The sequence below is a fragment of the Conger conger genome, chromosome 3, assembly GCF_963514075.1.
Source record: "Conger conger chromosome 3, fConCon1.1, whole genome shotgun sequence".
Lineage (NCBI taxonomy): Eukaryota > Metazoa > Chordata > Actinopteri > Anguilliformes > Congridae > Conger > Conger conger.
Genome location: NC_083762.1, coordinates 77,724,653 through 77,736,423, shown reverse-complemented (window position 1 = coordinate 77,736,423; position 11,771 = coordinate 77,724,653). Strand labels below are relative to the sequence as shown.

Below are 11,771 nucleotides of genomic sequence, written 5' to 3'. Positions count from 1 at the left end.
GCTGTCGGAATATGAAGAGAATTTCACCAAATATTGTATTTTTTAAATTGCTTACCCCAGCTTTAATTAATGGCATTTGTATGGCAATGAAATTTGTCATACAAAGTTATGTGTACTTGCCTGTGTATGACTACAAACTTTGACCCTGCTATACTGTATGTGGGTAATGTTCCAAGAACGGCCTTATACACTAACAGAATACGCCAGTGCTGCATCAGTACGTATACAGAGGGCTGTCCAGCTAACCAAGCTATATAAGGTACAATGATACGTCTTATGGCCTGCATTTGTGATGTACCTGAGGGAAGGGTGATAAAGAGGGTGGAGTTTGAATAAAGTTGATGGAAAAGCAAAGTGGTAAATTGTATCACCGTAATCTACCTGAGGCAGAAACCTTCAACCAGCGTTTACGTGAAGACAGAAAAGCAGAACTTTAACCTGGATTAAACATCCAGTGTGAACTTAAGTTTCAATGTGCCTAGCTGTTGTCCAACCAGATACCAAGATATCCATAAGAATCAACAAATTCAATAACCACACCATCAAGAGTCTTGTACAGTATGCATTTAAAAGCAGCTTCAGTTCAATTAACTGAGATCCTACTGCAAGTTTGCACGAGCAGTCTCATGAGAAGGGGCACAAGAACACAATGAATGAATGAATTGTATTGTACTTTATTTTACATCAGAGCTGCAGATATACGAACATAGCTACGAATATAGCCTATGGCATAGGGGACGGCCTTTAGCCTCGTAGCGACTGTAAGTTGCTTGACTGGGACCTGGAAGGTTGGTACTTCAAGCCCAAGCACTAAGATCTGAGCAGTTGTTGCGAGCAAGGCCCTTCACCCACCACATCCCCCCTCCTGCTTAATCTAATCTGGGATAAAAGCGTGTGATAATACACTGTAACTGCAGCGTATGGAGCAGTAGGCTCAGTGTACGGGCAGAGCCATCCGGGTTACGTAACGATCAGCCCCGTTGACACCGATCCAGGAGCAGAGCGAGTCCTGAACACGGGGCAGGGAGATCCTAACCGCGCTCACCTGTAGAGCTGGATTCTCCACCTCAACTGCTCCCACGTCCTCCGTGTCTGTCGCTCTCCTGCCCTCATACTGTTTCTTTTCTTTCCTTTGTTTTTCTTCTCTAATCCTCGTAATTTCCCGGTGAGGTGTCTACACTCGCCTCCCAGACAACAGAGCTCACTGAGGTGTATGCTAACCTCGGTACGCACCATCGAAATTCTGCCTGTTTTTGCACGTTAGCGTTTAATGTTAAGCTTTCCGATATGGTCGCCCGAAGTGGGAATAGGCACCTTGCCCTCTAATAGGCTGCTAACTCAAGCAGTAACTGCACTTTCAGTTTCTACTTGCTGACAGACATGTAGGACCTGCTTTTAGCGTAAACTATAAACTATTTTCTGTCTTTTTGTTGAGGATCATTGTTCAACAACTACCATTGGCAGGGAGAGGGTGGTCCTCAAAACAAATGGTTGTAATCGACCCAAGTAGTAAGAAAAGCAAATGTATCATTTGTATTTGTAATGTGATGTCATGTATTTTGTGTTTACTTCTGTTGTGTCAGTTAAAAAGTAAGACTAGTACTAGTAACTTTGGCAAGGAATACTGTACGTAGTGCTTGCCCTTTGACATAAGGAAATTAAGCAGACTCCTCAGGCTCTCTGAGAGACAGGAGAGCCTACAGTGCAGCTGCAGTTCTGATCGAAAAAAAAAAGGCCTGGCCAAAAAAAAAAAGAAAAAAAAAAACTAGGCTCGAGGTGACGGCATAAACAGCCAGCTCGCCCACGGTCAGGCAGGAAAAACAGGAACGAGTCACAAGTGCTTACACAACAATCCACGGGGATCTGATTTACAACAGGAACACCCTACACCGAAAAAAAGGCTCATCTTAAAGCACACCTATTTGAAGCAGCATTTGCGCTAGTCCTTCAACGGTGACTCGAGGTCCCTTGCTTGAGCCCCTGGAATCGATTCTAAATCCCTTTTTTTGGTGTGGCACTGTACCGTGAAAAGCCTTGAGGAGTGGACTCGTGTGCTGTATAAGTCTAGGCGCTGTTGTGAGGTGAATGCTGTAGGCGCATTCTGCACCTTCAGAAGCCAAGGAAGGGTAAAGTTTGACCTTTTTTCTGACCTCAGACCAGGCCCAGAGGTTTTGGGTTCTACCACCCCAGGCCACCATCTCCCTGCTCAGGGCAATTCTCTGAGGAATTGTCTTAACTCAACCCCTCTGCCTTAATTTAAGTCTTAAGTGCACTCAATCTTGACGTGGACATGGATGTGGGGAATTGTACTCAGTTTTTAAACTGAACTTCACAGCGCTGGAAAGCTGCAGGAAAGATCGACCTCTTTGAGGAAAGCTGGGGTTCTTATGACTGAATTCCAAAGCCAAGTCAAGGAAGACAAACCAATTTTGAGATTTCTTCTTTACTGCTCCTGAGAACAAAAAGAAATTCAATAAAAAATATTTTTAAAAATATTTCTTTTGTTACCGAATGCTCTCTGTAGTGTGGGTTTCAGCAGGGTGTAATGTACAGCTCTTGAGATTGAGATCAGAGCGGCCTGTCGCCTACAGGGGACAGAACGGAACCGGCGGGTCCTGGAAGGGGTATCGAATGCGTGATCTTTTGACGGCACGTGACGGCAGCGGAATTCCAGACGCAGGAGAGACGAAGAGAAACCGTTCCAGTCGCACGCTCGGTGTTCCCACATCCTGACAGGTATGCGGCGTGACAATAGACCAGGGCGTGCAGGCCGCATCCACCGGCGAGGCCACATCGCCAGAGAATGAGTCAAACGATCGCTAAATAAAACCGCTCACCACTCACTCTTTATATCATGAATTAATTATGGACAAGTGCATTAAATAAGCATGAAGTTAGTCATTAGTTAATGCCTTTGTTAATTGACTAACTAGAGTACGGTATTTCTTCTATGATATTTACACATTAGCGAACCATAAGATTAACTTGTAAATAATTAACCACGAACAAATACATTAACTGACTTTTTCATTCCAAAATTGATTGGCAAATAACTAATGTAGTTGTTAACGTGGATTAATGATGTACAAATACATTAACAGAAAGCAAAAATTTCTCAGTCGTAGCTAGTCGACAACTGCATTAGTTCATGGAAATTCATGGAACCTTATTGTAGGCTCAGGAGGTAAGAGCAGTTGTCTGGCAGTTGGGGGGTGGCTGGTTCGGGTGTGTCGAAGTGTCCCTCAGTAAGACGCCTAACCCCCAAATGCTCCTGACGAGCAGATTGGTGCCTTGCATGCCGACAGGTCAGGCCAGACATTTTTATGGCTTTAATTTTGATGTCATCAGTGTCATCAATACCAAAATACTGTGTTTGCCAGTAAAGGGCTTCACGGTCTCATCAAATACAGACCTGGGTCAAATACAGTATTGTTTCGGATTCAAATAATTTGCGATACTTTACCAAGCAGTCCTGGGTTTGAATCCTGGTCGGCCGGGGCCTCTCTGTGTGGAGTTTGCATGTTCTCCCCGTGTCTGCATGGGTTTCCTCTGGGTACTCCGGTTTCCTCCCACAGTCCAAAGACATGCAGGTTAGGCTGATTGGAGAGTCTAAATTGCCTGTGGGTATGAGTGTGTGAGTGAATGGTGTGTGTGCCCTGCGATGGACTGGCGACCTGTCCGGGGTGTATTCCTGCTTTTTGCCCAATGTATGCTGGGATAGGCTCCAGCCCCCCTGCGACCCTGTTCAGGATAAGCGGGTTAAGATAATGGATGGATGGATGGATGGACTTTACCAAGCTTGTCTGGTGACTTGGAAACTATGAAATGCTCTCAAAAAGTGCTAAAAGTGTATTTGAATCCAAAACAATGACGTATTTGGTCAGATATTTGCCCCTCACCCCAAAGTTATCATATAGCATCGGTACTATAATTGCATGTGTAGCAGAGCTGCATGACCTGTGCATTGCTAGAGCATGTTGTGGCACTGATTGCAGAGGTCAGGTTAGATGAGGCAGAGAACAGCTGGCAGTGTGTATTACTGACATTAAGCCAGCATGGGTTGAATTGGGCAGAAACAACGTTTACTGGGTCCACTTACTCACCCTCTCTATGGCATGATTGCCAGTGAGTTTAATAGAAAAGTCTGACATTAGTAGTTATCACCAGAAATGTAATGCATTTGAAAGCTATATCCAAATGATAGCTACACAAGAAGACACATAAAGAACACGGCAAAAGTTTTTTTTAAATCTTCATTCTTAGTCCTGGAGAGGCACAGGGTGCACTGGTTTTGGTTTTTTAGCTTAATTACATGACATTAACCGCCGACTGTGCGTGTCCCAGTCATGTACCTTAACCACTACGCTACAGGCCGCCTTAACAGAAGCAACCAAGACCCAAGAAACAAGGTTAACTGTGTAATCCACGGCTTTAATTGATCAATTAAGTGCTGAGTAACAACAAAAGCAGGCACATGCTGTGGCTCTCCAGCACCAGGAGTGAAGACCCCTGCTGTGTCTTTACAAAGTCTGTTTTTGGTAAACTACGGCTTAATGTTACAAAACAGGGCAGTGCCACCCGTGCAATACATTTGCTGCGACGTGATTGTTTACATGATCAAAGTAAAGGAGTGCAGATGTTGGGTCAGATAAGCATCAGTAACCGCCCCCAGGCCTGGCATCACAGGGCGAGACAGCACGGGAGGGTCGGGCCAGAAAGGTCACAGCGTTCGAGCAGACAGCGGCGGGGGGGGGGGGGGGGACGAGAGGCACTCGTTACGAAACAAATAAAAGACAAACAAACAAACAGACAGGCACGTAGCGGGGCTGAGAACAAACGCCCCGCGTCTCTTTGAAGCGCCGGTGGAGCCAAACTGCCGTTTGACACCGTCGACGTCGCAGAGCGAGCGCCAGTAGAGAAGGCTTGGAGGGGCTTTGATTACGGCTGATTGCCGGGGGTTTCGTCACTTCGGCGGGTCTGCTGGTGTAACGGGGCTAGCTCGGCTAGGGCACCCGTCGGCGCGGCAAAGTGTGGCGAAGGCCCGGAGCGCGTTACCCCGATGACGTAACCCTCAAATTCAAAAGAATGCCGTTGCCCTTGGCTACGGGCGGGTTCGCCTTTAGCCGACCGGTAACGCGTTCCTCGACCAAATGTTTGGACAAGTGAGAGGCCGGGGTTCAAATCCCACCTCAGAAAAAATCTCTTAACACGCTACGTTCATCATTTTGACTCTAACGTACCCTGCTTTGGGGAGATACCATCTTGGTGCCGTCTTCCAGCTGAAGCTACGGACTCCTACACAGGAACAGAAGTGGCCGCCACTATCAATGGCACCAGAGACGTTTGAAGATGAAGTAATGTGGACACACTTCAATGTCCTTCATGTTGAGCTGTAGTCAAAGGCAGCTCACCCATTAGGCTTAGACTGCATTCCTACTACGAGGGTTACCTGTGCCACTACATGCTTTTATGTATGAGAACATATGAGGGCTTGCGTCAAGGGATAGCCTGGCTGTATGTACTATTATGAGAATAAGATGGTTATACTGATTTATTAAACACTGATTGAGAGTCCCAAAAAGATCCTCAATTACTCAATTTTGTTTTGCTGTGATTCTTTGACTCTTTGATTCTTTGTTTATATAAAATAATACAACTATTTTAAAATATTATTATTTAAACCTACACTTAACTGGGTAAAGACTCATTGAGATTTAAAATCTCTATTTCAAGACAAACCTGGCAAAGAGGTAAACAGATACATTTATATCTCATACAAGCACACTGAGATAGAGATAATTGGCAGGGGGAGGGGGGAGAAAGGGAAGGAGAAAGGGAGAGGGAGGGGGAGAGAGAGAGGGAGGGGGAGAGAGAGGGAGAGATGGGGAGAAGGAGGGGGGAGAAAGGGAGAGGGAGGGGGAGGGAGATAGAGAGGGAGGGTAAGACGGAGGGGGGCGAGAGAGAGGAAGAGAGGGAGGGAGGGAGAGAGGGGGGCTGTGGTTCACGCACATCTGAGGTGTGAGGGCTGCAGAAACAGGGACATTACCGCACAATGAAAGCAGACAGCTCTTTCACTTTTTCCCTCAGCAAGTTTAGAAGGGTTTCAGGCAGAAGGTGTTACCCTGTGAACACATGCAGGGTGAGTCACACACACGTGCATGCACACACACACACACACGCACACACACACTCATGTACACACAGGCATACGCTTCCAAGCACACATACAAACACACACACACTCACACACACACTTACATACACACAGGTATATGCTTCCGAGCACACACACACACACACACACACGCTCACACACACACTCACATACACACACTGGACGTATGCTTACATGCACTAATACAAATACACACACATGCTCATGCACCACACGCACACATACAAACACACACACATACACACACATGCCCACACACCACACGCCCATGCACACACAAAGGACGTATGCTTACACGTACATATACAGACACACACACAAAACAGAAAAATGTATATATTGTGAAAAAGACACATTATGGCCAGGAAATTAAATCAGTTTTTTTAATGTGAAATGGCCCATGCTTTATAATGTAACACTGCACAACAGTGTCTCCCTCAAAAACAACACAATAAAAGAAAAGAAAAACACTGTGTAGGGTGTGCATTCAAATACACAAACATATTTCATAAATCCTCTTCCGTTTCTTCATTGTGGAAAAAGCACACAGCTGCCAAGAGAAAAGGAAAAAGCAAACGTGCCCCATATTGAGCACGGAATGATGCACACAGGAAGACTCCCCCCGCAGACATAAGTACCTGAGATCCCTACATTTATTAGACTACACGGTATTCAGCACAGGTAAAGCACAGTAAACCCCATTTCAAAATCAGTACCAAAATATATGCAAATCATGCATATATTACGTATATATATTACAAAAAACTGCAGCCATTTACTCTTCCAGTTTGTTCATTTGCAAAACATTTCAAAAAGCCTTTTTTTATTTTTATATTTACACAATTTATACTTTGAAAAAATAGCCAGCTATTGCACTTTTCGTGTGTAAAATGCACTCTGTGCTCAACTGGGGTTTCCATGGTTTCAAGTATATTAAATATCCAACCACTTTGTTTACTTGTGTTCATGTAAATTGCTGATATATATATTATATACTTCATATTCCTTTTAAAACATAATTTATCGTATCTGTATAGTCAACACAACATGGTAAAAAGACAGAGACAAAACCCCTATGTCACTTTGTTCAAAATCAACGAAGAAGGCCCCCAGTTTTCATAGATAAAGTAAAATAAAGAACAGTACAAATTCAAACAAAGTTTGTAAGAATGTGACATTTGTTTGGGATGCTCATTAGAATGCCCTTATAATGAACGGTTTTATGATTTTCATTTTTGTGGAAAATGCGAGATCAGTAAAATTGTATTTTGTATTTACAACAGAATAGTGAAACTGGCCACCAGTTCCGATCCTTCTCAGTTAGGACTACGTGTTCTTCCTTCTCGTGATCATTAAAAAAATTCACAGTTCTTGCATTCTTGCAAAGGGCTTTCCAAAGTGAGTGCATACAAGAAGAAGCTTTTTTGCAAGCAAGCAAAAAAGAAAAGAGCACCATGGAAGATATTAAAGCTTTAGACATCTGTAAACGGCACACCTACCAGAGCCTGACGATACTGACGAGTCCTCTCTTTCAGTTTGTCTGTGACATTGTTCCAGCACAAAGTGTACCATTATCCACCCCCCACACATAATTACAGAAGTACACCTTCAATGCTTGTGGACATAAAGTCAACGTAAAGCGATTGAGAGGAAAGCTTTCACTTCTTACAGTTTTGCAATACTTTGCTGGTGAAGGAGTTACTCTAGAAGCTATTTTGGTCATTTTGCATGGATTTAATATAATATAATGCTAAGCAGGTTTCCTCATATGGCCAGCAAATAAAGTCATTAGGAATAACATATCGATATTACTACTCCACCATCCAATAAGCAGGAAGTTGTATTATTTACTCACGAAGACGCTTGATCTTAAAGGCATGAATGAACACAAAGATGATTCTTGCGATAATGCAATGAAGTTAAATATGAACAACACATCGGTGAACACGGATAATATCACTGAGCCAAGAAAAAAAAAGAAAAAAAAAGAAGAACAATAAATAATCACCCCCACCTTCCACTGCAATGAGTAAACGGTGCATAATTATGTAAACAAATGAGTTCCTACAACATCTCAACAATTTACTATTCTGATTTACCCAGATGAGTTACGATGATTTAGCCAGTATAGTGGAAAACTCATCCCTTGTGTGATCTAGGAAGATAGATTAAGTTTCTTTGGATAAGGACAAGCAAACCATGGATACGCTACATGTTTTTGTGAAGATAATGCCACAGTGAAAAACAAATGCCGAAAAACAATCCACTGTCGCGAGTAGCGTGCCTCGTACCATGTAGCCACTAGTTTGTTGTAGAGAAGTCTGAACACAGTCTCCTGTGTCTGGAGGTGGAACATCACCCTAAATCATTTTTTTATTTTAGTTTTTTTATCACTGTACAGTATTAGCATGATAAACAGATTCGGTGCTTAGGAAAAGTTCACACTGTACCCTGTTCTGTATCCGAACAGGATGCAATTGGGAGAGAGTTGGACGTTGCAAATTGTCGCAAACCATTCAGCAACAGAACCAAAAAGAACTCCAGGCTTTCCCTCCGAGTACAGCTGGAATGTATTATGTGTGAGTGCTTTTCTTCCATTTCTGCGAAGTGCATTAGAAACTGTGAAAATGACTATGAGGAAACAATAAAAACACTACGTGTTTATAGCTGGTTTTCTTTTTGAATTGTGAAATGACAAGCCGTGGACCTATTAGTAAAACCTACATACACTCGGTGAGCACTTTATTAGGTATTTATTAGACTTCTCCTCCTGTAGCCTATCCACTAGAGTTTTGATGTGTTGTGTTCAGAGATGCTTTTCTGCACACCTCTGTTGTAATGTGTGGTTATTTGCATCACTGTCACCTTCCTGTCAGGTCTGACAGTCTGGCCATTCTCCTCTCATTAACGAGGTGCTTCTATCTGCAGGATTGCTGCTCACTGGATTTTTGAATATATTTTTCGCACCGTTCTTTGCAACTCTAGAGACTAGTGTGCATGGAAATCCCAGGAGATCACCAATTTCTGAGATACTCAAACCACCCTGTCTGCCACCAACGATCATTCCACGATCAGAATAACTGAGATCACATTTTTTCCGCATTTTGATGGTTGATGCGAACATTAACTGAAGCTCCTGACCCGTATCGACATGATTTTATGCATTACACTGCTGCCACACAATTGGCCGATTAGATAATCGCATGAATGAGTAGGTGTAATACAACCTAATAAAGTGCTCGGAGAGTGTATTTTAAACAGGAGTTCCTACATTATTACACACCGCTGAACGACTGACCTCACCTCAACTGCCATTCCCAGTAAACGTGACACGCTCTACTTAACCGCAGCTGACAGTGGAAAACATGAAAAGAAACACTTCAACACGTTACCGGGCCGCTAACAGCTCAACAAAAGGCGGTATCGAGGAGCAACGGTCTCCGTGGTTACTGCATCTGTTCCACAGACTCTCTCAGCTGGAGCCGCGACTCGAGAACGCTCAGACGCCGCGCAGGGAGAGAGGAAGTTCAGTTAAGGTGCCTGTTTTGGAGTGACTTTCTTGCAAATCTCCTGAGTCAGTTCAGGTACTGGTCTCACGTTCATGTTTTGTCGAAAGCAGTTTGACTCACGTTTCCACTAAATTAGCTTAACGCGGATGTCAAAAAGAGGGTGTCACACTCTTTGAGTTCAGGCTAACCGTTCTTACCATATTGGTCACATAAAATTAAAAACATTTCAGAAGGCATATTTTAGGCACACTTAGTTATAACCGTGTAACAGGTAATACATTGCTGACTGTGTGTGGACATGGCCAGGTCAGGGGTCACGCACTAGGCAGGGTGAATAAGGAACACGGAGCATAATAAATAAGCAGACTGCTCCGTGATGTAAACATCAGAGAAATGGCTCAACATGTAGACGCTGCTAAAAGAAACATGGAAATCGTAAAACTTCATAAAAATTCACGTACATAGCTGCTCTGCTAAGACGGGACTACAGATACACCCTGAGAAGACAATCCGTACCTTTGGTGGAACTTTTTGTTTCGTTTTGTTAAGTGGGGAGAAAATAAAAAAATGACATAAAACTTCATCAATCACCTTTTCCCAATCTTGCTTCAGACGGCTCGCTTCAGTGTAAAAACAGAGTAAATATTTCTTGGACCCAAGCCTTCATAAATCTGTCAAAAAACTATGATTTGAGCGTCAAGCTGTTTGCGTTCATATGTACATATATAAGTGTGTGTGTCTGTGTGTGCGCATGTGCGCGCGTGTGGATATATCTGCGTCACAGGAGCAGCCGATCTCCGCCAGGGAGCGTGCGTCTCCCGCGCCGCCCCCTACTGGAAGGTGTGCTCCCCGCGCACGATGTGGGAGGAGAACTCGTAGCGGTCCCGGCTGCGGTGGCCGCAGATGTTGCACTGCAGCGGGTCGCGGTAGCCGTGGCAGCCCATGTGGATGGTGAACATGACGTGGTCCAGGAAGAGCACGCGGCAGTGCTCGCAGTGGAAGGCCCGGACCTCCCGGCCCTCCTTGCTGAAGACGCGGTGCGGCGCGTCCCGGCCCGGGGGGCGCTCCAGCACCGCCGGCCTCGCCTTCCCCGCCTCCGGCCCCTCCCGGGCCGCCGGCTCCGCCCCCCGCCCCACCTCCTTGGCGTAGGCGGGGCCGGTGAGCGGGTAGGGGGCGTGGTGGTTGTGGAGGAGGGCCTGCTGCAGCTGCTGCAGCTGCTGCTGCTGCTGCTGCTGCTGCTGCTCCTGGGGGCTGCTCCGCTCCGAATCGGCCGAGTCCGGGCCGCTGTTGCCAGGCGACTCCTCTCGCGGAGCTTGGGGGTGGGGGTGTCTGGGCCTCACCAGGGAGATGGGGCCATTGCTGGAGGGGGGGAAATCCGGAGGGGGGAGGGGCGGGGCGACAGCGTCCCGGCTATTGGGCCGGTCCAAGCGTGGGGCCAAGGGGTACACCTGATGGGGAAACAGGGGGTTGATGAGGGGCACCACATCGCCCATTGGGTACTGCGGGTGGGCAAGGTGGGACCTCAGAGACTCCGCCCCCATATAGGTGATGGCATTGTTGATGGCCTGGTCCATCAGGTGGACCTGCACAAGCTCCGCCTCTTTCTCGTACTTCATGCCCAGCTCGTAGTTCAGCTCCGGGTAGCTGTAGCGCACCATCTTCTCACCTGGTGAGGGGAAGGACACACACACACACTCTCAGCATACAGCGCACAATCTCATTAGCATTAGCATTGTGAAAATCAACCCAATACAAACCTCTGTGGGAGGTCTAGTACAACCACAACGTAGACATTTTCCCTGAAAGTCTATACATCCAGTAAAAGAGGCAGTAAAGTTGGCCCATTCAGAAGTTACAGTTACGTGTGCTGTAGGTACACAAGTCTATTTACTGCAGCTGAACAGCAAGCATGAAATGATTCGTGAGTTCTGAATACATTTTAGGATACTTATTATTTATTTCCATATTGGATGCGAGTTTGAAATGAATGAGGAGTAACATCTAGACAGACAGAAATACGGACAGCATGGCTGGGACCAGCCACAGGCTCGACAGACGACATCTCAGAACATTACGTTCTGCTCTTC

The 11,771-nt window shown here is 45.4% G+C and overlaps 1 protein-coding gene across 10 annotated transcripts in view; it reads right to left on the bottom strand.

Annotated features, from left to right (window-relative positions):
• Positions 1–6,544: 6,544 nt before the first annotated feature.
• LOC133123852 (zinc finger protein Helios-like) overlaps positions 6,545–11,771 on the bottom strand; it is a 53,199-nt gene continuing 47,972 nt past the window's right edge. For 9 of the 10 annotated variants that reach the window (XM_061234485.1, XM_061234488.1, XM_061234484.1 and 6 more), the window contains one exon: positions 6,545–11,350. In XM_061234485.1, the coding sequence (XP_061090469.1) occupies positions 10,515–11,350 (836 nt within the window). In that variant the 3' untranslated portion in view covers positions 6,545–10,514. The remainder of the gene's footprint in view (positions 11,351–11,771) is intronic. The other variant, XM_061234490.1, reaches the window with a different exon arrangement.